The 24,537-nt window shown below is 39.8% G+C and overlaps 1 protein-coding gene across 2 annotated transcripts; it reads left to right on the top strand.

Annotated features, from left to right (window-relative positions):
• Nucleotides 1-224: 224 nt before the first annotated feature.
• Nucleotides 225-2,235, top strand: LOC112310705 (RNA-binding motif protein, X chromosome-like). 2 transcript variants are annotated; one of them, XM_053917594.2, is made up of 2 exons: nt 230-594; nt 914-2,227. In XM_053917594.2, the coding sequence occupies exons 1-2, from the start codon at nt 373-375 to the stop codon at nt 1,703-1,705; spliced, it is 1,014 nt and encodes a 337-aa protein (XP_053773569.1). In that variant the 5' UTR covers nt 230-372; the 3' UTR covers nt 1,706-2,227. The 2 variants fall into 2 exon arrangements, with proteins under 2 accessions (XP_024422741.2, XP_053773569.1); XM_024566973.3 differs by having other exon boundaries at nt 225-2,235.
• The last annotated feature ends 22,302 nt before the right edge of the window (nt 2,236-24,537 follow it).

Genomic DNA, 24,537 nt, shown 5'->3' with positions numbered 1-24,537 from the left:
ACTGCTAGGTGAAAGAAGCCACTCTGAAAAGTCCTTAAATTGTACAATTCCATTCACATGATTTTCTGGACCAAAAATAGACCATTGTTCATCATGGGTTTATACAGAAAGGAAGGTTAAATAGTTAAAACACAGGGGTCTTTTTAGGATGATGAAACTATTCTGAATGATACTGTAATGGTACATACATGAAACTATACCTTGTCAAAAATCCATAGATCTTGCTCCTTGCGCAGTAGTTCCAGCTGGTTCTGTGTTCCGTCTTGGGAGCCATCGGCCTTCCCTGGTGCTGAGCGGCTAGGAAACCCTTGTCAGCGAGCTGGTAGGAGCTTGAAATCGTCGTCACCCCTCCGACTCTCATCAGGGGGTAAAATGGTTGAAGCTGATTGCCCAGGAAAGCTCTTCATTGGTGGCCTCAATACAGAAACAAATGAGAAAGGCCTTGAAACAGTATTTGGCAAATATGGACGAATAGTGGAAGTACTCTTGATGAAACACCGTGAGACCAGCAAATCAAGAGGATTTGCTTTTGTCACCTTTGAAAGCCCAGCAGATGCTAAGGATGCAGCCAGAGACATGAATGGAAAGTCCTTAGTTGGAAAAGCCATCAAGGTAGAACAAGCCACTAAACCATCATTTGAAAGTGGTAGGCGTGGACCACGTCCACCTCCAAGAAGCAGAGGCCCTCCAAGAGGCCTTAGAGGCGGAAGAGGAGGAAGTGGAGGAACCAGGGGACCTCCCTCATGTGGAAGGCACATGGATGATGGTGGCTATTCCATGAATTTCAACATGAGTTCTTCCAGGGGACCACTTCCAGTAAAAAGAGGACCACCTCCAAGAAGTGGGGGTCCTCCTCCTAAAAGATCTGCTCCTTCAGGACCAGTTTGCAGCAGCAGTGGAATGGGAGGAAGAGCTCCTGTATCACATGGAAGAGAGAGTTATGGAGGCCTGCCTGGAAGGGAACCCCTGCCTTCTCGTAGAGATGTTTATTTGTCCCGGAGAGACAATGGATATTCTACTAAAGTCAGCTATTCAAGCAGAGATTACCCAAGTTCTCGTGATACAAGAGATTATGCACCACCACCAAGAGATTATACTTACCGTGATTATGGTCATTCCAGTTCACGTGATGACTATCCATCAAGAGGGTATATTGATAGAGATGGCTATGGTCGTGATCGTGACTATTCAGATCATCCAAGTGGTGGTTCCTACAGGGATTCATATGGCAGTTATGGTAACTCACATAGTGCTCCACCTACACGAAGGCCCCTGCCATCTTATGGTGGAAGCAGTAGCTATGATGATCACGGCAGCTCACGTGACGGATATGGTGGAAGTCCAGACAGTCACTCAAGCAGCCAAAGTGATCACTACTCAAGTGGTCATGATCGGGTTGGCAGACAAGAAAGAGGGCTTCCCCCTTCTATGGAAAGGGGGTACCCTCCTCCATGTGATTCCTACAGCAGTTCAAGCCACGGAGCACCAAGGGGTGGTGGCCGTGGAGGAAGCCGATCTGATAGAGGGGGAGGCAGAAGCAGATATTAAAAACACAACTTTGGACCAAAATCCCTGTTCAAAGAAACAAACAAAAAGTGGAACCTATTCTGTCATAACTACCCAAGGACTACTAAAAGAAAAAATTATGTCACCTTTTTTAAATTTACTGTTAAGTTCCCCTTCCATAATTTTCATGTTCTTGTGAGGAGAAAAGTAAAACATGTTTAATCTTAAGGCATTGCTTTCTTACAAGCAAATTTTAAATGTGTTAAGGCTTGACTTGTGTACTAGTGTTGTAATTTTCCAAGTGAAAGTGTCCCTAAAGGGTCACTTTCTAATTTTTTCCCAGTAAATGAGGCAAGCAATTCTAAGATTTTCTACAAACATCTAGCCATCTAAAATGGAAAGATGAATCCCTCAGCCTATACAAACAAGCTAGCTATTAGAGGGTGGCCAGGGTATGCTACTCTTAGGATATCATACTGTCATCAAACTAAAATCTCAAATGTTCTCAGTATGAAAAACCTGAGATCAGATGCTTATGTAAAGAAAGTGCTATTCACCCAGTAAACCCAAAACAAATGGATAGTGCTGGCCATATTTTGCCTTTCTGACATTTCCTTGGGAATCTACAAGAACCTCACCTCCCCTTTCCCCCTCCCCCAATAAGACCATTTAAGTGTGTGTTAAGCAACTACAGAATACTAAATAAAAAGTTTGGCCAAAACCAAAAAATAAAAATAAATAAAAATAATAAAAATAAAATCCATAGATCTTTACAACGCAGAGAGTGTACCTTAATATATACAAATTTCAAAAATAATTTAAGAGGTCAGGGGATATAAAGAAGGAATGTACACTATGATAAGAGAATCTAATTTTATTACAAATAATGGCATAACCTCATTGAAAGGGGTGGGAGAAAAGTGCTAACCTAAGCAATTTTGAAAGTAAGTAGTCTCTAAGTCTAAAAGCAAAAGAAATTGTACATGCTCACTGTATTCTAGTTAGCAAAGTATTGTCCCTTGTGAATAAGGATTGGCAATTTTGATTGTAATACACAAATATATATGCTGAAATTGAACAATTAAGTAAATAGATGATGGGTACTTAGAGCCAGGTTTCTCACTGTTGTAAGTTTACAGATAAACAATAGGTGGAGGCTATAATGATGCATGTGGTAATAGATTAGAGTTGAATACATCAATATGAAGTCCTGTCTAATATAGATAAAAATGGTTACACATAGAAATATTTGTAGCCATATATGCACATACATATACGTATATGTATGTGTATATAAGCCATATATACACATACATATACGTATATGGCTTATATACACATATACACGTATATGTATGTGTATATATGTGTATGTGTACTATATATAAAGTATGTGTACAGTATATATATAGTACTGTGTGTATATATGTATATACACACACACATATATACATATACAGCATAGTATGCACACATTTATTTCCTTGCACTGTTAGCTAAGAGAACCTATAAGCAATTAACCCCAATAACAGTAATCATACATAATATCAAGATTTTGATTCCTGTGGAAATAAGTAAACACAAACCAAATGAGAACTTACCAAGGTTATTTATTCAGAGCTTGCTAGGGAGTCAGCCACAATCATTTGCATTTTGGCAGACTCAAAGGCAGGCAAAGCTATAGGACAGCTTCATGATAGAAAAAAAGAGAAAGCTTCAATTATGTCCTGATTGAAGGTTGTTGGCAAGGGGAAGCTACATGTGGGTAGGATAAGTTTAAGTGTCATATCCTATGGGGTTAATTAGGGGTTGGTAGTTGTATTTGGTATTCTCTGGATGTTTTTTTAAATTTGAAATGGAGACAAAAATTAGAAAAGTTGTCAATTATTAAGCCAATTGTTATAGAGATTATTGTTTAACTTCCTGAGCTGGCTGCTAAAGATAATGGTCTGACTTTCTACAACTTTGACTTTAAAAGAGTAGGCTGGCTTCCTAAGTTGGTTACTATAGTTAACAGGTTGGTTTTCTGGGCTAGCTGCTACAGATTGTGAGTCAGAGTTCCATTTCTTTTTTTAAAGTATATTTTATTGATTATGCTGTTATAGTTGTCCCAATTTTTCCTCCTCTTTATCCCCCCTCCACCCTGTACCACCCCTTAGCTTAGATGCAATAAAGTGGGTACTGTACAAGACCTGAGGCAGGGGAGATGAATAAAATACTTTGGGAGTGGCCACACTAACTTCTGAGATAAGACCAAGCAGTAATGCGGATCCCGGCCTGCAGGATCCTGTATTGTGGCGGCAATAGACAAATACACACGGACTACAGAAATCCTGTGGAGAAAAAGGGAGGGCATGGCCATTCTCTAAGTGAGAGAGGGCGAGAGGGCTAGAGAGAGCCGACCTCTGCCTATACAGGCTTTTATTGCTTTTCTAGGCACATTACATCCAGGATGGTCCTCATTTACTAGGCACAGGTTCACCACAGGTGATTACCTTTTATGGACAACAAAGGACAGAATACTGCTAATTACTTCAAAAAGAAGGATGTTATAGCTCAAGGGGGAAACTGGTCACCCTCTATACTTGGGTGGTTTAGCACAGACTTTAGGAATTTAAAGATGCTCAGTAAACATTTGCTGCCTCAATTCAGGATGAGGGAGTTTTAGCAAAACCAAGTCTCATAACATTCTCGGTACAATGCAGGCCTGATTTCCCATGAGAGAACCTATCCATGGGCGTGGGTCCTGCCCGCCAACCTCACTCCCCATTGGCTTTTCCAAGTGGGGGCTGGGCCACATTTCCCATGCTTGGCACAGTTCCCCATAAAGCAGTATCCAATGATCTTAAGGTGGAAGAGAGTGAAGAAAGAATATTTTATTACTGTACAATACTGCATAGTAGTTCAGCAGACTACTTCTAGGATAGTCCAGTTGACAGAAAGCTGCATTTGGGGCCTTGGGGGTGTATTATATGGGTTCTGGTAAATGGAATATTACACCTTGCAGGGGCCATCTGGAAGAATGAATTTTGAGCTTTGCACAGAGAAAGAAAGGATATTAGCTTTCTAATTAAAATACCACAGAATACAAGAAGATGAATCTGAGAGAGACCATTTGCATATTTGTATCAACTGAGCAAAAATATAGTTCTACCCTGGTTGATAATCTAGAGATAAAAAAGATAATCTCAGATAAATTATTTTTGTGAGCCAGAAAGAATACAGTTTTTATGAAATTATATTTTAGGTGATATCCACCCCCCCAGTATAAGTGCCTAATGCGGAAACAGACAGAGTGATAGGAGGGTGAGAGACTGCACAGAAAAATAAAGTATTCTCACCTTTTTGGGATTAAGTCCTCCTTAGAGAAATCAGTTTCATAAAATATAATCTAAGGGAACATCTACCATAAACCTCTGGTCTGATTGTTTTGTTTCTACTATGTGCTTAAAGACAGCTTGTTTTAAATCAATTGACTATGAACTCAAGTGGAATTGGGTTTGTGGATTGTTTGAGACCAATAGAAAGTGTTTTATTAATCCATAACTCAGGGTATATTTGTGCAGGACTTTATAGTTATCTTTTTTGGCAAAAAGCCCATTTTATATAAATTATTTCACTTATATTTTTATTCTATCAACTATAAGAAGTAGAAAACAACTTTTATAATGTTCATTCAAAAAGGTAAGAAAATTGAGGAGAGAGAACTTTAGTAATTAGTTTAAAGTAACTCAAGCAGAAAGTTATGGACACAGTCTTAAACTCATGTTTCCTGGCTCTGAGCCCAGTGCTCTTTTCCCTATGTCATGCTGCCTCTCATACGCATCCTAGGGCCTGAATCTGACTGACTTCACCCACTTACCAAGGTACCTTAAAGTTTTAGAGAAATTATTTTGGGTGAGCACATAACACAGTCAGCAGTGATCTTTTATATAATTGGAACCAAAATAGAAGGAAGTCATCTAGGCTATAAGGTATGAAATGACACATTGTTTCCTCCTGTCAGTACTACCTGTTACTTGAAGCAGCTAAAAGCATTTGTCTATTGAGACCACTTTGAGGGCAATTGGCTAAAGATGTGTCACAAAGACCTGGGTGAGGATGCACTTTCAACCAGAAATGTCAGCAATATAAGGGCTTTTTTTTGTAATGTAACCCCCTTGACACAGTTGCAGCATGAGCTAAGCCATCTCTCAGATTCCAAATGAGATTTGATGTAAGGAAGACTTAGTCAAACAGGACATTCACTTTAGCATTTGAATATGAGATCAAGTAGAGAACAATGATCTGCCTCTCAGGGTATTCATAGGTTTTTGCTTAATTTATCCCCAATATTTATATGGAAATTTAGTATCACTGAGAGGTAAGGGATAAGGAGATGGTGAAGGGAGGCAGAGCCCCTGTAACTGGAGGTAGCACAAATCATCCCAATTATGAAATTGCTTCAGACCTCATTACTCTGTCAAATGAGGGAAATAATCTGGATAGTCAAGTCGATGACGCTGTGAGAAATGACGGCTGTATACAACAGGAGATTAGGGGTGTCAGCTCAGCATTTAGACTGAGAATATTTGAAAGGAAAGCTGAAATCGGGAGTGAACTGAGGTGTGACTTTATTATTGTTTTTGAAGAATTTATTTCCTGGTATTTTTTATTTAAGTATATTTTATTGATTATGCTATTACAGTTGTCCTAATTTTTTTCTTCCCTTTATCCCACTCCACCCTGCACACCCCACCTCCCACCAGTATCCCCACCCCACAACTTAGTTGATGTCCATGGGTCATACATATAAGTTCTTTGACTGCTCCATTTCCTATACTATTCCTAACTACCCCCTGTCTATTTTGTGCCTACCAACTATGCTTCTTATTCCCTGTACATTTTCCCCCATTCTCCACCTCCATCTCTCTGCTGATAACCCTCCATGTGATCTCCATTTCTGTGATTCTGTTCCTATTCTAGTCATTTGCTTAGTTTGTCTTCATTTGTTTTTTTAGGTTTACTTGTTGATAACATTGGGCTTGTTGTCATTTTACTATGCATAGTTTTGATCCTCTTCATTTTCTTAGATAAGTCCCTTTAACATTTCATATAATCAGAACTTGGTGTTGATGAACTCCTTTAACTTGACCTCATCTGGGAAGCACTTTATCTGACCTTCCATTCTAAACGATAGCTTTGTGGGATAGAGTAATCTTGGATGGAGGTCCTTGCCTTCCAGGACTTCAAATACTTCTTTCCAGTCCCTTCTTGACTGTAAGGTCTCTTTTGAGAAATCAGCTGACAGTCTTATGGGAACTCCTTTGTAGGTAACTCTCTCCTTTCCTCTTGCTGCTTTTAAGATTCTCTCCTTATCTTTAACCTTAGGTAATGTAATTATGATGTTTCTTGCTGTGTTCCTTGGGTCCAATTTCTTTGGGACTCTCTGGGCTTCCTGGACTTTCTGGAAGTCTATTTCCTTTACCAGATTGGTAAAGTTTTCCTTTATTATGTTTTCAAATAAGTTTTCAATTTCTTGCTCTTCCTCTTCCCTTCAGGCACCCCCATGATTCAGATGTTGGGATGTTTAAAGTTGTCCCAAAGGTTCCAAAGCCTCTCCCCATTTTTTTGAATTCTTATGTCTTTGTTCTGTTCTGTTGAATGTTTATTTCTTCCTTCTGTTCCAAATCATTGATTTGAGTCCCAGTTTCCTTCCCTTCACTGTTGGATCCCTGTATATTTTTCTTCATTTCACTTTGCATAGCCTTCACTTTTTCCTCTATTTTGTGACTACACTGAACCATTTCTGTAAGCAATCTGATTACCAGTGTTTTGAACTCTGCACCTGATATGTTGGCTATCTCCTCTTCACTTAGTTCTTTTTCTGGAGTTTTGATCTCTTTTTTCATTTGGGCCATATTTCTTTGTTTTGGCACACCTGTTATGCCGTAAGAGGTAGAGCATTAGGTATTCACCAGGGTAGGGCAACACACTGTCTCTGGTACTCTCTGTGGGGAAGGGGTCAGAAAGGGAACAATGCTGGTTGCTTGGCCCTTGCCCCTCTTTCAGTCACTTCCCCCACTACCCACAAGCAAATTGGGCTCTTCTGGTACTGATTACTAGGTAGACGGTTGGGTTTGTGTACATTCTAGGACCCCATGGGTCTCTCCAACGAACTCTCCTTTGAGTTTGGGAGATTCTCCTGTGATCAAACCGCCCACAGGTTTTTACAACCAGTGGTTATGAGGCTCTATTTTCCTGCATTGGAACCCTGGTTTCACATTCTGTCTTACTCCCCAGTTGTTCTTCCTGGCTTCTCCACATGCAAATGGGACGGTCTGCTCCACTGCCTTGCTTGCCCAGTCATCTTGCTGCATGTCCTCCCTGGCCCTACTGCCCATCTCCACCCCTCCTACCAGTCTGGATGAATGTTTCTTCTTTAACTCCTCAGTTGTCAGACTTATACACAGTTCAATTTTCTGGCAGTGCTGGTTGTTTTTTATTTCTCAATTGGTTGTTGCACTTCTTTTGGTTGTGCAGGGATTAAAGCATATTTACCTATGCCTTCATCTTGGCCAGAAGTCTAGTTTCTGGTATTTTAAATGTCTAATCTGGATATCCCATATAGCAAGGCTATATGAAACTAGCCAGATGATGTGACATATTTAAAACAAATGATAATAAAAGAGAGATAGTCAATACCAACATATACAGATTTTTAAACTTTCAACCAATTGTTATAGAATCATGTAAGATAGACAACATAGTAATCGATTTAAAACTTATGTGGCTCAAATTCAATAAATTAAATAAAACGGAAGAAACTCATGTGGCTCTGGTAGAATTCTAGATTACTTTTAAAATTATTTTTGGTTATTAGTGTTTTTATAATTTAGACTAATGAAAATATATTGCTTTTCCTACTTTTTAAAATATAAGATCTAATGTGCCATGGCCAGGTGTCTCAGTTGGTTGGAGCATCATCCTCTACACCAAAACGTTGCAGTTTCAATCCCTAGTCAGAGCACATACCTAGGTTGCAGATTTGGTTCCAGATCAGGGCACATATGGAAGTAAACCAATCCATGTTTCTCTTTCACATCAATGTTTCTTTCTCACATGAGTGTTTCTGTGTATATGTGTATGTGTGTATGTGTTTCTCTGTCTCTCTCTCTCTTCCTCTCTCTCTCTCCCTTTGTCTCTCTTTCAAATCAGTGAACATCCTCAGGTGAGGAATATGAGGTCTGTCCAGAAAAAATTTCAGCCACTGTTAATATAACAAGAAAGGTTTATGCGACATCAATGTAATCTGGCAACCAAGGACAGTGGACTGGAATGCACATGCATGAACAATCATGACTTAACTGTACTAGTCAGTGGGGGCAGTAGCCTTCCTGCAGTTTGAGTGTGTGTACTGTGTGGCTGTCACATTTGACATGACTGAGTAGAGCAACAAATCTGCATCAAATTTTGTGTTAAGCTGGAACATTCCTCTGCAGAAACTATTTGGATGCTTCAGAAGGCTGCAGATGTGGACAACTGGTGATTGGCAGCTTCATCTTGACAACATGCCCGCTCATGCATCATGCCTTATGCAGACTTTTTGGGTGAAACATAAAATCACCCAGGTCACTCAGCGCCCCCTACAGACCAGATTTGGCACCCTGTGACTTCTGGATTTTCCCAAAATGAAAATCACCTTTGAAGGGGAAGAGATTTCAGACTATTGATGGGATTCAGGAAAATACAGTGGAGCAGCTTATGGCAATTGGGAGAACCATGGGAGGTCCTGAGGTGCCTACATTGAAGAGGACTGAGATATCATTGTCCTATGTACAATGTTTCTCATATCTTATACCTTCTTCAATAAATATCCCTATTTTACCTATTACATGGCTGGATACCTTCTGGACAAACCCCATATAAGTACATATATAATATATGTATATTATATATGCACACACATATACATATACAATATATGTATATGTGTACATTATATATAATATTCATATTAAATATATTATATTTGTATAATAAATAACTATAATACCTAAATAACTTAATAATTAAAGTTAAATTAATAATTAATAATTAAGTTAAATAATTAAATAACCAAATAATCAAATAATTATGAAAATTAATTTAATATATTGTTTAATAATGTGTTAATTATTTGATTATTTAATATATTATATATTATACATATATAATATACACATAGAGAGAGAGCAAGATAAAATATATGTGTGTATATAATCATCAAATTATATACCAGATGATTTAGAAAATCTTAAAATATTCTTAAGAGATTCTCTGCTTCACACCTGTCTTTAGGCAAACCTGAAGCAAATTTACTCAAATAATAGTCACTGAGCTTCTTAAAAAGCACTTCATTGTTTAAATATCTTTATTTTCCCAATAAGGCAACAAAAACCCAGGGCAGATAAATAACTTACTCCCAGGCACATTAGTAGTTGGTGGCAGAGACTAAGAAGGATCACAAAAAATTGACCTTACCACCATCTCATCTTTTTCATACTCTCCCTGCCTCTGCAAACCACTTGCCACCATCATCCTTCATATGACTCTGCCTACCTCAGGGTCTATGTTTGTGGCATTTTGCTATAGAAACGTGGTTTGAAAATACCTGGGAACATGGTCTTTGAAAAAGGTTCTATATATCAACTTCATCAATATACAAAAGCAGCATGTTGTAAAGACAGAGATACCCCACCAAAAAAACCACCCCCAAGTAAAAGATTATCATTGTCATCTGTCATAGTGCTTGAAATCCCCATCCTGTCATGCCTGTAGAGCCATAGATGCAATATTCAATCAGTCATCCCAAGAAGTATATTAACAACAACCCATACAATAAAAACTATTTATAGCATATGGAGATTCGGAGATGAACAAGATCTGGCCCTTCCCCTTGAGGACTTGACATAATAGCTGTAAAGAAAAACAAGTAAATAGGCTATTAAAAATTGTGATAGAGAAATAGGTGTTCTGAGAATTCAGAATAAAACCACCTCACTCAGGAGGAGATAGTGAAGGAAGTGACACTTTAAAGAATAAGTAGGCAGATAAAGTGGAGAAAGTTGAGCAAGGCATTCTTAGCAGAGAAAACATGTAAAGGCTAAGACATATTAGGGTTCATTAAGGAGCCAAAAGTGCAACTAAGTTCAGCACAACCAAGGAAAGGCATGCCATAATGGAGTAGTGACAGATGCGGGTAGAAAGGTAAACAGGTGTCAAGTTATGAAGGGCTTCGTGGTCCTTGCTAAGGTATTTGTACTCTCTCTAAAGCTGTCTATAGTCACTATATGATTTTAAATAGGAGAATGCATTACAATTTGGGTTCATAACATTATGTTATCTGGAAGGGCCTCCATATTAGCATGAGTGATTCCTACACAGAGCTAGTTACTAAAAGAATGAGAACAAAATTAGATACAAGTCAGGTGCACTGATAACTAGGATGGGTAATGGTAAATCCTGTTCATGTTAGAACATTGGAATACACAGGCATACAAAGATTGTATTATAGATACATTAAAGATATAAAAATATATCTTTTATATATATTTTACATATCTTATTTATATATGTACATTTTATAGATATTTATTATATATTTAAAGATATATGTGTTAAAGATATAAAGAATAATACGTATATCTAGAGTAGAACTCATTCCTCTCAATGGTATGCCTACTCTCTCTGTTTGTGCTACCTTTTTTCCTTGTCCACTTTAAGTCCTGACAGGAAGCAAGCAAGCAAGACTTCATAAATGGGAACTCTACCAGACATATATGTTGCCCCTATGCTAATATAGCCTGATATCAAAGAGCAGGTAACTCACAATGTCAGTTTGGCTCAAACTTAGTTACTCTGTTCCCATTGGTTGCTTTTTCAAATATACGTTGGATTAATTACCTAGAAACTCAGCTACTCTTAGTAAAAAATGTAGTCTTTCCCATGCAGAGCTTAAATATTATATATCCCATGAGACATAATAGAGCCCCATTTGGGCGTAGATGTTTAAAGTATGTGTTTAGTCTCTAACCTTTATATCTAATTAACAATCAGCAGGGCATAACTAGCAATAGAACCTCTGCTAGCCCACTCTCAGCCATTGACACAGCCTTTGGACAGTAGTAAGGCTGGAAATAATACCACCTGCATTATTTAATTCTTATTTCCATCTATAAAAACTATAAAACTGTAGAGGATTAGCAATTGTAGGACGGAAAAAAAGAGTTCAGCTTTCAATCTACTAAAAGTGCCCCTCACTGGGGAGAGATAGTATACCAGTTTTCAAAGAATTGCAAATGAATAATTTGAGTGAAGCCATTTTCTACCTAAATTAGTTAAGAAAGACTGTGATATAACACAGTGTTTTATGATATTGCTTGCCATAGCCTGCTGCCACTCATTCCCTTAAGGAAAAGATCTTCATCTTCTAATAGAGTGCTTCAGAAAAGCAATGAATGGTAATTAATAAATTGGACTGGTGCCACCTTGAGATGCCATGGAAAAACTGGTACCTGAATAAATATGTATATATTTATAATATGTTGATGAGGGTCTGGATGTGAGTGAATCATTAAGTGAATTATAGAATTTGAGAGTGGGAAGGGACCTTAATGCTTATAAATTCAACCCACTCCTTTTACAGACAAATTTGTGTCCATAGTGAGAAAGTGACTCGCCCAATGTCAATTTTCCACTGAGAACCATCTTCCACTCAGTTTGACTCCCACTCCGATTGACCATTTTGCTTCATATTAGTTAGAAAAGGGATAAGTAAAATAAACTTGGTAGGGGGAAAGAGAGGCAAAGAAGGCAAAACATCTGAATCTGGACAACAGAAACAGTGCTAGCAATTAAAAACAATGTTGGCACTCAGTGTGCTACTTAACAATACTATAGTGAAAGAACCTAATAAAATCAAGGGGGAGGGTGGAGGTAGGGGAGGGAGGTGGGTTCAGCTGGGGTGGGGTGGAGGGATGGGGAGAAAAGGCATACAACTGTAATAGAATAACAATAAAATTTTTTTTTTAAATGTCAAAAAAAAGAGAAAGAACCTAATAATACCAGTACTTTGACACAGACCACAGCCAACCTTTCCCTAAAGTGGTCCTATGCAACAAGAAATGGTGACAATGGAAGGCAAAGTAGTATTTGCAGGAGGTTTGACCACAAATCCCACTAGAGAAAATTTTCAAGACTTGGGTTGGACCACTTAGAATGCTCCCTTTCACGTGATAATTAAGATTTTGATTGAATCAGAACATAAGGCCTTCTCAGTGTAATTTGATCACTTTCTAACACCTCCACTACTACTGTGGCTAAAGCAACTATCATCACCTCTCACCAGAGTAATTGCAGTAGCATCTTAACTGGTCTCCTTGCTTCCACTCTTATCTATAATCTATTCTTAAAAATAATCAGTGACTCTCTTAAAATATGTCAGATCATGTCATGTTCCTACTTAAAACCCTCCAAACTCATCCCAGCGGCCTTCAAGGCCCATTGCATAATCTCTTTCCCTATTATCACTCTGCCCTCATCTTCGGCTACTCCCCACCTCAATCACTTCTTCAGTCACACTGGCTTCTGTGGTATCCCCTAAATATGTTTTCTTCTCAGGAGTATTTTATTGTTTCATCTGCCTGGAGTATTCTTCCTCAAGATACATGCTTACTTAACAAAGATTTCTTTTTTTTTTCTTTTCTTTTTTCTTTTTTTTAAATATATTTATTGATTATGCTATTACAGTTGTCCCATTTCCCCCCCCACTCCACTCCATCCTGCCCACTCCCCTCCCTCCCACATTCCCCCCCCCCCCATAGTTCATGTCCATGGGTCATACTTATAAGTTCTTTGGCTTCTACATTTCCTACACTATTTTTACCCTCCCCCTGTCTATTTTTCACCTATCATCTATGCTACTTATTCTCTGTACCTTTACCCCCCTCTCCCCCTCCCACTCCCTTATTGACAACCCTCATGTTCTAGTTGTTTGCCTAGTTTGCTCTCGTTTTTGTTTTATGTGTGGTCGTTAATAACTGTGAGTTTGTTGTCATTTTTACTGTTCCTATTGTTGATCTTCTTTTTCTTAGGTAACTCCCTTTAACATTTCATATAATAAGGGCTTGGTGATGATGAGCTTCTTTAACTTGACCTTATCTGAGAAGCACTTTATCTTCCCTTCCATTCTAAATGATAGCTTTGCTGGATACAGTAATCTTGGATGTAGGTCCTTGCGTTTAATCTTGGGTAATGTAATTTGATGTGCCTTGTTGTGTTCCTCCTTGGGTCCAGCTTCTTTGGGACTCTCTGAGCTTCCTGGACTTCCCGGAAGTCTATTTCTTTTGCCAGATCGAGGAAGTTCTCCGTTATTTGTTCAAATAAGTTTTCAATTTTTTGTTCTTCCTCTTCTCCTTCTGGCACCCCTATAATTCGGATGTTGGAACGTTTCAAGGTGTCCTGGAGGTTCCTAAGCCTCTCCTCATTTTTCCAAGTTCTTGTTTCTTCATTCTTTTCTGGTTGGATGTTTGTTTCCTCCTTCTGGTCCATACCATTGATTTGAGTCCCAGTTTCCTTCTCATCACTATTGGTTCCCTGTACATTTTCCTTTGTTTCTCTTAGCATAGGCTTCATTTTTTCATCTGTTTTTCGAACAGATTCAACCAAGTCTGTGAGCATATTGAGAACCAGTGCTTTGAACTGTGCATCTGATAGGTTGGCTATCTCTTCGTCGCTTACTTGTATTTTTTCTGGAGCTTTGAAGTGTTCTGTCATTTGGCCCATTTTTTTGTTTGTTTGTCTTGGTGCATCTGTTACTTTAAGGGGCAGAGCCTTAGGTGTTCACCGGGGCGGGGTAATGCTGGTTGCTGCGCTGTGACGCTATACGCGGGGGAGGGGCCGAGTGGGAGCAATGGCGCCCGCCTCACTCTCCTCCGGATTTCAATCTTCCACTCCGATACCCACAAACAAACTGGGCCACTCTGGTGCTGGTACCCAAGTAAGCGGGCCTGTGCACACTCTAGGCCCCTGTGGGTCTCTCCCAGCAACCTCTCCTGTGAGGCTGGGAGTCTCTCCTGCTGCCGCCCCAACCCCCACGGGCGTTTTCAATCAGAGGTTTGAGGCTTTATTTCCCCGAGCTGGAGCCCTGGGTTACGCGGTCTGCTTCGCTGCCCGCCGTTCGTCCGGTTTATCTGTGGGCGAATGTGGTGCCGCAAGGTGCTACCCGCCACTCTGTCTGCCCCGCTCTCCGCCACTCTGAGTCCGGCCCTCTGGGTTTATCTGTGCAAATGTGGGACCGCAGGGTCTGCTAGTGCTCGGACTGCCTGCGCCATTTGTCCCACACTCCGCCAGTCTCAGTCCCGCCACAGCCACGCGAGTCCTCTCCACCCCGGTGCCCGTCTCCGCCCCTCCTACCAGTTTGGATGAATGTTTATTTTCTGTTTCCTTGGTGTCGGTCCCCCTTGCTGTTCGATTCTCTGTGAGTTCTGGTTGTGTGAGGAGGCGCAGTGTGTCTACCTACGCCGCCATCTTGGTTCCTCCCTCTTAACAAAGATTTCTATTCAAACATCACTTAAGTCTTGGTCTTTATAAAAATAATGAAGGGACTTGTCAAAGAACATGTATGAATGATGCATGGACATGGACAAAAAGAGAGGATTGACTTTGGCTAGAGGGGCGGACTGAGTGGAGGGGGGAAAGGAAAAAATTGGGACAACTGTAATAGAATAAATAATTTTAAAAAATGGTAACATTCACCCACCCCTTCCTGTTTCTAGCATTCCCTTTCCCTGCAGTATTATTCTCATTGCACTTTTACAAATCTTTCTGTTACCCCTACTAGAATGGAAGTACCGTAAGATCAGGGACTTCAGTGCTTTTCTTTTATTTAGATTTGAGTTGATTTAGTTTTTCTTCACTAATGTATCTTAACACCTAAAACTAGATCTGGAATTTATATATAAGGCATGCAATGAATATTTGTTTACCATAATAATGATTGAATAAGGGCTTAAAAATGCCACCTATATTTATGTGACTGGCACTGTGCTAACTACTTTGCATTCCTTGTCTCACATATGAAATGTGACATTCAGAAAATACTGCTGGTTATCTAATTTATGGATGAGAAACCAGAGAAGGTAAGCAATTTGCCCAAGATTACAGAGCTAGTTGAAGTACAGTTAGGTTTCATTAAAATCCAAGCATGGCTGACTCCCAAAGCTTAGCTACCATTCAAGACTGCCTTCTTAGTTAGAATCTAAAATAAATCTGCTTGCCCTTTCTCTTATTTCTCACCCTACTTTATGAGGATAATTGCTTTTGTGTATGTTTCTATCCAGTAAAAAAAATCTCTTCCTGCTTACTGAATATCTGTCCAATAAATAGTATTCCAAGCAGGAAAACACCTAGTTTCAACAAATGACCCTGAAGGCTAATGAGTTAGCATAGAAAAGAGCACATGTGCTGGCATTGTGTGGTGCACAGAGGCCTGCCCAGCATACAGGCTTCGTGTGATTTTGTTACTTATCTGAAGCTCAGCATACCAGAGAGATTGTGAATGTTCTGGGAATTGGAACAAAAACATCCACAGAAAGCACTGAATTTTGGTCATGATGAATTTCAACTTTGCAAGTCACCTCACTGAACACAATACTTATATTAGTCTGTGTGCCTGTTGACAATGTTTTCTTGAGAAAGAAAGCAGGCAAAAAGGTTATTTAATCCAGACAAGTAACCCCTAGATTCTAGAATGTAGATGTGAATTTATTTGTGTATGGGGATTTATCAAAAGGTTTGAGGATCATAGTATGAGTGTTATACATGATATAATTATGTATTTATTGCTTTTGCCCTTGAAATTTTTAAATTAATTTATTTATTTTTATTTTTATTCAGTTACAATGTTCTGCATTTTCTCCCCATCCCTCCACCCCACCCCAGCCAGTCCCACCTCCCTCCCCCACCTCTACCCTCCCCCTTCATTTTGTCCTTGTGTCCTTTATAGTAGCTCCTATAGACCCCTGTCCCCACTATCCCCTCCCCACTCCCCTCTGGCTATTGTTACAATGTTCTTAATTTCAATGTCTCTTGTTATATTTTGTTTGCTTTTTTCTTTTGTTGATTATGTTCCAGTTAAAGGTGAGATCATATGGTATTTGTCCCACACCGCCTGGCTTATTTCACTTAGCATAATGCTCTCCAGTTCCATCCATGCCGTTGCAAAGGGTATAAGCTCCTTCTTTCTCTCTGCTGCATAGAATTCCATTGTGTAAATGTACCATAGTTTTTGGATCCACTAGTTTGCTGATGGGCACTTAGGTTGCTTCCAGTACTTGGCTATTGTAAATTGTGCTACTGTGAACATTGGGGTGCATAGGTTCTTTTGGATGGGTGTTTCAGGGTTCTTAGGGTATAATCCCAGTAGCGGAATTGCTGGGTCAAAGGGTAGTTCCATTTTTAGTTTTCTGAGGAAATTCCATACTGTTTTCCACAGTGGCCTCACCAGTCTGCATTCCCACCAACAGTGCACTAGGGTTCCCTTTTCTCTGCTTCCCCTCCAACATTTGTTTGTTGATTTGTTTATGTTGGCCACTCTGACTGGTGTAAGATGGTACCTCATTGTGGTTTTAATTTGTATCTCTCTGATGGCTAGTGATTTTGAGCATCTTTTCATATGTCTCTGGGCCCTCTGTATGTCTTCCTTGGAGAAGTGTCTGTTCAAGTCATTTGCCGATTTTTTAATTGGGTTGTTTGTCTTCCTGGAGTGGAGTCATGTAAGTTCTTTATATATTTTGGAGATCAGGCCCTTGTCTTAGGTATCCTTGGCAAATATGTTTTCCCATACTGGTGGTAATCTTTTCATTTTAATGCTGTTTTCTTCAGCCATGCAGAGGCTTCTTATTTTCATGAGGTCCCATTTGTTTATTCTTTCCTTTATATCCCTTGCTTTAGGGGACCTGCCTGTGAGGATGTTGCTGCGTGGCATGTCTGAGATCTTCCTGCCAATGTTTTCCTCTAGGACTTTTATGGTGTTACGTCTTATATTTAAGTCTTTTACCCACCCTGAATTTATTTTTGTGTATACCGTAAGTTGGTGATCGAGTTTCATTTTTTCGTACGTAGCTGTCCAGGTCTCCCAGCACCATTTGTTGAAGCGGCTATTTTTGCTCCATTTTATGCTCCTGCCTCCTTTGTCAAATATTAATTAACTGGAGAGACTTGGGTTTATTTCTGGGCTCTCTGTTCTGTTCCATTGGACAATGTGCCTGTTTTTATGTCAGTACCAGGCGGTTTTCATTACAGTGGCCTTTTAATACAGTTTGGTATCAGGTATTGTGATCTCTCCTGCTTTGTTCTTCTTTCTCAAAATTGCTGCAGCTATTCAGGGTCGTTTATGGTTCCATATACATTTCTGAAATGTTTGTTCTGTATCTGTGAAATATGTCATGGGTACTCTAATAGTGATTGCATTCAATCTATAAATCACTCAATCTATAAATCTATAACACCATTTTGATGATGTTAATTCTTCCAATCCATGAGCATGGTACATGCTTCCATTTGTTTGTGTCTTCCTTAATTTCTTTCTTCAGTGTTGTGTAGTTTTCTGAGTACAGGTCTTTTACCTCCTTGGTTAGGTTTATTCCTAGGTACTTTATTTTTCTTGTTGCTATATCAAATGGGTTTTTTTTTCCTGATTTCTGTTTCTGGAGTTTCGTTGTTGGTATACAGGGATGCCTTTGATTTCTGAGTTTGACTTTGTATCAAGCTGTTTTGCCAAATTCATTTATTAGGTCGAGTAGTTTTTTGGTGGAGTCTATAGGATCTTCCATGTACACTACCATGTCATCTGCAAACAGTGACAGTTTCATTTCGTCCTTTCCAATTTGGATGACTTTTATTTCTTTTTCTTGTCTGATTGCCGTGGCTAGGACTTCCAATACTATGTTGAATAGGAGTGGTGAGAGAGGGCATCCTTGTCTTGTTCCTGATCTTAGTGGCAAAGCTCTACGTTTTTGTCCATTGAGTATGATGTTGGCTGTAGGTCTCTCATATATGGCCTTTATTATGTTGAGGAATGCTCCTTCTATTACCACTTTATTGAGGGTTTTTATCATAAATTGGTGCTGTATGCTATCAAATGTTTTTTCCGCATGTATTGATATGATCTAGTGGTTTTAGTCTTTGCTTTTGTTTATGTGGTGTAGTATGTTTATTGATTTGTGAATATTGTACAATCCATCCATCCCTTGGATGGATCCCACTTGATCATGGTGGATGATCTTTTTAATGTATTGCTGGATGCGGTTTGCCAATATTTTGTTGAGTATTTTAGCATCTATGTTCATCGGTGATATTGGCCTGAAGTTTTCTTTCTTTATTATGTCTTTATCTGGTTTTGGGATTAGGATGATGTTGTCTTCGTAAAACGAGTTTGGGAGTTTTCAATCTTCTTGAATTTTTTGAAATAATCTGTGGAGGATCGGATTAGCTCCCCCTTAAATACTCTATAGAATTCTCCTGTGAAACCGTCTGGTCCAGGGCTTTTGTGTGTCGGAAGCTTTTTCATTACTGTTTCAATTTCATCAGGCATTACTGGTCTGTTCAGGCTTTCTGCTTCTTCTTCATTGAGTTTTGGAAGATTATATTTTTCTAGAAATTTGTCCATTTCATCTGGGTTTTCAAATTTTTTAGCATACAGTTTTTCGTAGTAATTTCTTACGATCCTTTGTATTTCTATGACATCAGTTGTAATATCTCCTCTTTCATTTCTGTTGTGTTTATTTGGGTTCTCTCTCTTTTTTTCTTGATGAGCCTACTTAAAGGCTTGTCGATTTTGTTTATCTTTTCAAAGAACCAGCTCCTGGATTCGTTGATCCTTACAATTGTGTTTTTAGTCTCTATGTCATTAAATTCTGCTCTGATCTTGGTTATTTCCTTCCTTCTACTTGCTCTGGGTTGTCTTTGTTGTTCTTCCCCAAGTTTTTGTAGGTGTATGGTTAGGTTGTTTATTTCAGGTGTTTCTATTCTTTTTTGGTAGGCCTGTATTGCTATAAACTTGCCTCTCAGAACTGCCTTTGCTGTGTCCCATAGGTTTTGGATTGTTGTGAGTTCATTTATCTTTGTTTCCAGAAACTTTTTGATTTCTTCTCTGATCTCATTTTTCACCCATTCATTGTCTAATAGTATGCTATTCAATCTCCATGTTTTTGAGTGTTTTGGGTTTTTTTCCTTGATATTGTTTTCTAGTTTCAGTCCCTTGTGGTCAGAGAACATGCTGGATATGATTTCAATTTTCTTGATCTTGTTGAGGCTTGTTCTGTGTCCTATCATGTGGTCTATCTTTGAAAATGTTCTATGTGCATTTGAAAATAGTGTGTATTTTGCTTCTTTGGGATGAAAGGCTCTATATGTATATATCAGGTAAGTCCATTTCATCCAAGGCCTTGTTCAATGCCACAATATTATTGTTGATATTTTGTTTAGAAGATCTGTCCATCTTTGACAGTGGGGTATTAAAATCCCCTACTATAATTGTGTTGGTGTTAATATCTTTTTTGAAGTACTCCAAGATTTTCTGTATGTTTGGGTGCTCCTATGTGGGAGCATATATATTTACAATGTATTTGTCTTCTTGGTCGATTCTTCCTTTTAGTATTATGAAGTGACCTTCTGGGTCTCTCTTTATGGCCCTTCTGTTGAAGTCTATTTTGTCTGATATGAGTATTGCTACCCCTGCTTTTTTTTCCTGTCCGTTTGCTTGGAAAATTTGTTTCCAGCCCTTCACTTTCAGTCTGTGTAGGTCTTTTGTCCTGAGATGGGTCTCTTGTAGACAGCATATGTGTGGGTCATGATTTCTTATCCATTCAGCTCTTCTATGTCTTTTGATGGGAGCATTTAATCCATTTACATTTAAGGCTTTTATTGATAGGTATTTATTCATTGCGGAATCTTTGTACCTGTGTTCTTCCCTCTTTCTCTCTTTTCTTTCCTTTCTTTACAGCAGCTCCTTTAGCATCTCTTGCAGAGCTGGTTTGGTGGAGGTATATTCTTTTAGACTTCTTTTGTCTGGGAAACTCCTTATTTGGCCTTCTATCTTGATTAAGAGCCTTGCTGGGTAAATTAGTCTTGGTTGCAGGTCTCTGGTTCCCATTACTTGGAGTATTTTTTTGCCATTCTCTTCTGGCTTAGAGCGTTTCCATTGAGAAGTCAGTTGCTAACCTTATTGGGGCTCCCTTGTGTGTTACTTCCTTCTTTTCCCTTGTTGCCTTTAAGATTCTTTCTTTGTGTTTGAATTTTGCCACTTCAATTTTAATGTGTCTTGCAGTGGGCCTCTTTGGGTTCCTCTTGATTGGGACTTTCTGTGATTCCTGGATTTGTCTGACTTTTTCTCTCATCAAATTAGGGAAATTTTCCATCATTACTTTTCTAAACTGGTTTTCTATCCCTTGCTCCTCCTCTTCTCCTTCTGGTATTCCTATTATATGGATATTATTGTGTTTCATGTTGTCCTGCATTTCCCTTAACCCCTCCTCATTCTTTCTGAGCCTCTTTCCCTTTTCTTGCTCATTCTGGGTTTTTTTTTTCTACCTTGTCCTCCAGTTCACTGATCTGGTCCTCTGCTTCATTGAGCCTGCTTTTGATGCCTTCTACTGTGTCCTTCAGTTCTGAAATTTTATTCTTCATTTACTCTTGGCCTTTGTTGATAGTTTCTATTTCATTTTTCCTGTTGGTATAGTTTGCAGTGAGTTTACTGTCGTTTCCGTGTAGTTTTTGGTAATTCTGTTTGAGCTCATTAAGCTTCCTCATAACCAATTCCTTGAACTCAGAATCTGATAGTTGACTTGCCTCTTTTCCATTTAGCATTGTTTCTCAGACTTCCCCCTTTTCTTTCATTTGGGAATTGATTCTTTGTCTTCCCATTGTTTGTGAGGCTCTTCCTGTTAGCCTCTGCTTCTTAAGTTGCTCTGTTCTGACCCCGTGGGCCTTTGGTGTAAATTTCTGTGGTAGAATACCTGTGATATTTAGTGTACAGTCTCCTTGATGTCCCGATCTTACTGATCTTGGGCTGTGGTTTCTGTTGGCTCTGTGTATGTCTTTGGTTTTTGGTTCTTGTTGGGTCTTTCTTTGGTGGGTCTTTCCCACCAGCTGGTTATTTGAGGGTCAGTCTTTCCCCCACCTCTTGTTTTCTGTTGTGCAGGTGTGGGCAGGTTCTGTTGGAGCTGGTTCTTCCATGTGCACAATGTTTTGAGGCCTTTTTCTTCCTCTAATTCAGTTGTTTGTTCTAAGTAATTTCTTCACTATTTATTTGTATTTTCAGATATGTCCTGGGTTGACTTCGTGTGGCTTCCCCTCCCTCCTTCATCTTCTTCTCTTCTTATCTGTTGGTGTTTCCTTTGTTGGTGGGTTTCCTCTTCCATGAGGCATCCTGGTGTTCCCAGCTCCTATCCACTCTTTTTTTTTTTAATTTTTACAGTTATTCAATTACAGTTGTATGCCTTTTCTGCCCATCCCTCCACCCCACCCCAGCTGAACCCACCTCCCTCCCCCACCTCCACCCTCCCCCTTTATTTTGCTCATGTGTCCTTTATAGTAGTTCCTGTAATCCCCTCTTCCCACTGTCCCCACCCCACTCCCCCCTGGCTATTGTTAGATTGTTCTTAACTTCAATGTCTCTGGTTATATTTTGTTTGCTTTTTTGTTCTAGGCCTTCTCCGGGCTGTGGGTGTGCGTGCAGAGCCTTCCTTGATTCACTCTCTCACTGGTTCCTATGGTCTCAGTTCCCTCCAAGATGAGGTACGGACACTCCCCGGTGGGTGGGCACACTCCCGGTGGCTGGGCACCCTCCCCCAGGTGATGCCTCTAGTCTAAGCGCCCTCTGAGATGATGTTCAGGAATTCCCTGGTAGATGGGCACACTCCCGGTCCCTGGGCACCCTCCCCCGGGTGGTGCCTGTAGTCTCAGCTCCCTCCAAGTTGAGGTGCGCACAGACCCTGGATGGGTGGCTGGGTGGAGAGGAGACTGGAGCTATTGCTGCAGGGGAATTCCCCAAAGTGCCACAGAGGGTCTTTTTCTTTTTGGGAAAAGTCCTCCTGCTCAATTCTGCCGCTCCATACAAGGAAGGGCCTGTCCTCTCACACAGCCCGCCTCTCCAGCTAGACCCGGACTGTCCAGGTCAGGATCACAAGCAGCCCAACTTTCAACTCTCTTCAGCCAGCACCCGTGGTCTCCCTGGGTTTTCCACTTTGTACTTATTCCCCTCCCTGCGACTTCAGGCAACCAGGTCTCTCACAGTGTTGCTCAGGCCTTGTTTGGCAGCGGAGGGGGCCATTAACCTGGCTCTCTCCCAGGAGTCCTGCAGCAGGCCCAGCACATGCGGGCCTGGGGCTGCAGCTGTCCTGGTCCCTGCGTTGGTCCCAGGGACTTTTTTGTCCTGAAGCAATCCCCTTACCTTCTGTTTTCTCAGTGTCCTCTGTACTTTTGGTCTCCTATCTTCATAAACGCTGGGCTGCTTTTGGCTGTTCGCTTTGTTTCTCAGTAGAGTGCGTAGGTGTTTCACCCAGGTGCAGGGGGAAGTTAACTCCGCTCCCACCTATCTCGCCGCCATCTTCTCTCTCCCCGTGACAATTTTCAAGGTGCTTTTATCTACATTATCTAAGTATAAACTTTTTAATTTTAATTTATCTTTTTAAATTTATTTTCATTGTTGTTCAAATGCAGTTGTCTCCATTTGACAGGTGCTTGAGGATTGCAGTTGAATAAACAAGGTCCTGATTGTGATGGCTATTAAGTGGCACAGACTGGACTAGTACCCAGATCTTTTAACTCCTAGTTCAGTGTTCTATTCTCCATAACACAAAACATTCCTAGTAATTTTTCTGTGGAATTTGGGCATTAATTATACAATGGTTCCAGGCATATTCAAGTTTGATAATCATCAAGTGCTATCAAAGTTTGCTCAACAGACATGACATTGGTACATTCTTAACTAGAGTGCTAAAAGTAATACAGCAACAACCCTTGACCAAAATATTTGCTTCTAGCAGTCTGATCTAAGACCTTATGTTTCCTTATTCAGTTAAGCCACTGGAAAACAACCTTATGAAATAAATAGTAACTCTATATTACAAATTGATATAACCAGTTAGCTTCAATATCTCAACAATTTCTTAAAGAAGAGATTAGCCAAAAAACATATATGCATAGCCTATGGATACAGACAACAATGTGGTGAAGGTGGGAGGTGTGGGGGCTGGATGGAAGGGGACAGAGGGGGGAAATGGGGGACGTATATAATAGTGCTAATAAAAAATAGGCCATAGGACAAATATGTTTTAATGGGAGAAAGGAGATGAAAAAGATGAGAGATAGGACAGCTTTGAATGGAGAGCCCCAAAGAGCCTAGGAATCCAGAAGACAATATGGGAACACATAATGCCTGGAGTAGGAAAGGCAGAATGTGTGCTGGGCTGGGACTGGAGTGAGTGAGGAACATGAGAGGTAGAAAAATAGCCCTGGCTGGTGTGGCTCAATGGATTGAGCACCAGCCTGCCAACCAAAGGATCTCTGGCTCAATTCCCAGTCAGGGCACATGCCTGGGTTGCGGACTAGGTAGGGGGGCTCACTAGAGGCAACCACATATTGATGTTTCTTTCCATCTCTTTCTCCATCCTTTTCCCTCTCTCTAAAAATACAAAATAATAAATAAAACATATTTTTTTTTTAAAAAAATAAAGGGTCTTGGAGTTAAAACTATAACTGACTGAATTTGCTTTGGGATAGCTTTGGTGAAAACAAACCCAACAAGTTCTATCTGATGCAAAACAAATTAATGTGAGTCTACAAAGACAAGATATTTTTTGTAAATACCATAAAAAGGAAAAAAGAATGAAAAAGTCTTAGCTTTCAATGTACTCCGATATGTTACTCAGAGAAGATGCAACTGGTTTTCTAGAAAGCTAATGAGCTGCTAAATGAAGAGTGTAAACTGCAAATGAAGCCAATCAGGGA

Source organism: Desmodus rotundus, chromosome X, assembly GCF_022682495.2.
Source record: "Desmodus rotundus isolate HL8 chromosome X, HLdesRot8A.1, whole genome shotgun sequence".
Classification (NCBI taxonomy): domain Eukaryota; kingdom Metazoa; phylum Chordata; class Mammalia; order Chiroptera; family Phyllostomidae; genus Desmodus; species Desmodus rotundus.
Note: the sequence above shows the minus strand (reverse complement) of the source record. Positions and strands in the feature narration are given on the sequence as shown.

Coding starts and splice junctions, on each gene's coding strand:
- LOC112310705 (XM_024566973.3), top strand. CDS start 373: ATGGTTGAAGCTGATTGCCCAGGAAAGCTCTTCATTGGTGGCCTCAAT.